General features: G+C 41.0%; 1 protein-coding gene across 2 annotated transcripts in view; it reads left to right on the forward strand.

Moving 5' to 3' along the window:
- gabra2b (gamma-aminobutyric acid type A receptor subunit alpha2b) overlaps positions 1 to 3,543 on the forward strand; it is a 44,849-nt gene that overhangs the window by 35,665 nt on the left and 5,641 nt on the right. For both annotated transcript variants that reach the window (XM_005719456.1, XM_005719457.1), the window contains exons 8-9: positions 1,297 to 1,449; positions 1,983 to 2,185. In XM_005719456.1, the coding sequence (XP_005719513.1) occupies positions 1,297 to 1,449; positions 1,983 to 2,185 (356 nt within the window). The remainder of the gene's footprint in view (positions 1 to 1,296; positions 1,450 to 1,982; positions 2,186 to 3,543) is intronic.

Raw genomic sequence — 3,543 nt, forward strand, 5'->3', positions numbered from 1 at the left:
TATTATTGTGCGATCTACTGTACAATATAAAGCGCCTTGAGGCGACTTTTGTTGTGATTTGGCGCTATATAAATAAAATTAAATTGAATTGAATTGAACATGACAGGATTACTATCTTCATGCTATAATTGTCTTCCCTCTAAGTGAAGTGATCCCAAGCTTTTCCAGAGAAGACTCATCAGCATCCATATCCTTGCTTGTACATCCCCTTCCCCCATTCCACAACACAAGCACTGGACCGGCATGCAAATTAAATTACAGAAGATACAGTGCTCCATAGAGAGTACTGACAGTGCACTCGATTCCTCCAAATTCCTGTGCTAGCACGTATGCCTGTGTCAAAGACAGAATAAGTCTTCACGTAACTGCTAGAAATACAAGCAGCACATCTACAGTGCTATTAAAGAAAGCGAGGGAATATTACAAAAAAAAATCTTTGGGGATTATTCTGTGGAATTGATATCCCTTCTACCCCCTCCTTCCCACTGCTGAAAAAGACTTTCCTCTTGCCAAGTGGCAGCGTATATCAAGGCCTTCATTTCAAAATCATAGCAAATGAGCTATGTTTCTCTGTTCTGTTGCCATTGGTAACACATCTTTTTCTTCCCATGCCTAATCTTGGCTTCTCTTTGAGATATCTTCTGTTTGAAAAGACTGCCTGATACTGCAGCACTGGCACGGTTTCACCGCCTTGTCAGCTATTAGGCTTTGCTTGGTGGCCGGGAACTCTTACTGCCTACTTTTGCATGTGTTGATGGATTATTACTGTATATCCACTGTGCACTGCTGACAGTTAATCTATGTTTAATACTGCTTTGTTGTCTTAAAGCTTGAGATATAAATATAATATTTTAACAATGTGAATTGCATAAATATACAGGCACAGGAAGGCGTGGGTTTGCACTTGCATAGCTAAATTGGAGTAAGAAGATATTGTTTCTACTTGTGTGGGTTAAAACACTTGACACACTCATTCATCATGGCCCTCACTCCAGTTTTACTATTTTTACACTGATAGATATATAGATGAAAGAAAAGTGTTTTCATTATGAATAATAACCCAGTTACCAAAGTAATAGATGAAAGTCACTTAACTTACCTTTCTTCCCCATTCTGATGATCAGCAAGTCATCTTGACTAAGTCTAGATGCCTAAATGCACCAAGTTGAATGAGGAGTTGAAACGATGTACTTAAAAAGTGGCCAGTAAGAGTATATGTTTGATGACAAGAAATCAGAGTGAATCAAGAAGCTGAATTCTTTGCATCATGTAATTAAACCTGATTCTCGTCTGCAGGTGAATATACAGTGATGACGGCTGAATTTCATCTGAAGAGGAAGATTGGCTACTTTGTTATCCAGACTTACCTCCCATGCATCATGACAGTCATCCTTTCCCAAGTGTCTTTCTGGCTGAATAGAGAATCAGTGCCAGCTAGGACTGTGTTTGGTAAGCATATATGACATACATGATGATTGTTAGCACCAGTGTAATTTGAGCTGACTGTTGTAGATGCTGGGTTTTATGCATGTGCTGCAATGGCAGTAAGACCTTCCCTAGTTTTGTCAAAAATTAACACTGAATATAGGGAATTGTTGGAAGTTGATGGGAAATTCTGTGCAAAAGAAAATGGAATAATGAGAAGGGGGTGGGGGCAGTTCTTACAGGCCCCACTGCTTTTAAATCCAGTTGGCTACGCTACTGCTTGACCTGACTGTAAGCCAAGTGAAAGTAATATTAGTGACTCATCACTGGTTAGCTCACAGAAAGAAATAAAAACACCAAATCTCCTGAGCTCCAGAAGAAATATTAAAAGTTATACGAAATAAGAAAAAATAAAATGATTTTCTTTTCATATGCCTCACTTTGTTCCCCTGCTTTATTAAAGTATTGTGTAGCAGAATGTGTATTACAGTAGAAAAAACCTTAATAAACATTGCCAGAGCTCATATTATTGGCTATCTGCTTGTGTGTGTTTCCAGGTGTAACTACTGTTCTCACAATGACAACTTTGAGTATCAGCGCAAGGAACTCCCTGCCTAAGGTCGCCTACGCCACTGCCATGGACTGGTTCATCGCCGTGTGCTATGCCTTCGTCTTCTCCGCTTTGATTGAATTTGCTACTGTCAATTACTTCACAAAGCGCGGCTGGGCTTGGGATGGAAAAAGCGTGGTGACTGACAAGGTAATGAAGAAGAAAGCGCATCCTCTGACAGGCTCCGCCTTCAAAGAGAATTCATTAGCATTGTACTGTATGCTGAAGGAGGCAGTGCTCAGAGAGCTCAGAGAGCTTTGAAGGCATTTGTTGGAAGCAAAGGGAAACAGCAGTAATGGCCTCTTTAACCTTCCAAGAGTGGAGCCAGAATGCTGCAGCTACTGAGAACTAATAATAAAATCACTCACTCTGAGGCTCAGCATATCGATAAAGAACATAAGTGCAATCAGGTGTTCATCCCCCCTGGTGCTAATAGGTGCCAAACTCAGCCTAGGAAAGGTGAATCCCATCAATGGTCAGATAATGTGTAATTCTTTTGGCACGCTTTAATCACAGAGAGCCCTTTCACGTACACTTTGGTCCAACATGAAGCCCCCAGTCATTCCACAAAATCCTTTTTTTACCCTTTATAGCATTTAGTCGAGCAAAACCATACATTCAAATTACAATCCCTATATCAACAGGGGGCAGAAAAGTTTTAAGAACATAAAGTGATAAGGGATTTAAATTTGTAAATGTTGGGATGTGACAAATGTGGCTTACCTCCACAGAAATAATAGGAATAGGCAAAAATAGCTGGTTAGTATTCTGAGCAGTGTGTCTGATTCTTTAAAATTCAGTCTGTCGAGTACAGGCTCTATTAGTCATGAGAAGATGGGTCTGTGTGTTTTCTTTTTCTTTCGGCTGCTTCCTTCAGAGTTCAGCGGATCATCTGCTTCCATCTCACTCTATCCCTCACATCCTCTGTCCATCCACTGTCACACCAACCCTCTGCTTGCTCTCCATGAACTTCTTCCTTGCAGCCTGAGCTGTTGTGCTCATTTCTCATCGTGTCCATGCTGGTCACTCCTAGGATCTTCAATATCTTCAACTCTGTCACCTGCATTTTGGCCCCCCATCTTTTTGTTAGTGCCACTGTCTTCAAACCATACATTAGGGCAGTCCTCACTACAATTCTCCAGAGGTTGAATGTGCAACACCTTCGACCTTTGGGCAACCATTTTTGATTGTGTGGGTCATCTGGTGAGAGGCAATGTGTCTCCAGCCAATCACCATCTGATTCAGACTGACTGCAGTCACTCTCAGACAGATTGGTGCAGGTTTGTAAGTAATTGCTGTCTAATTTATAATTGCAGACAGATTGACAAAATGTTGCAATCAATCTGAGTTGGTCTGCACCAATTAGCAAAACTCATCTGCAATGCCTTTCTTTGTATCTGTTACCATCTACATACAGTGGGGCAAAAAAGTATTTAGTCAGCCACCGATTGTGCAAGTTCCCCCACTTAAAATGATGACAGAGGTCAGTAATTTGCACCAGAGGTACA

The sequence above is a fragment of the Pundamilia nyererei genome, unplaced genomic scaffold (genome assembly GCF_000239375.1).
Source record: "Pundamilia nyererei isolate P.nyererei 1_Seehausen unplaced genomic scaffold, PunNye1.0 scaffold00001, whole genome shotgun sequence".
NCBI classification, from domain to species: domain Eukaryota; kingdom Metazoa; phylum Chordata; class Actinopteri; order Cichliformes; family Cichlidae; genus Pundamilia; species Pundamilia nyererei.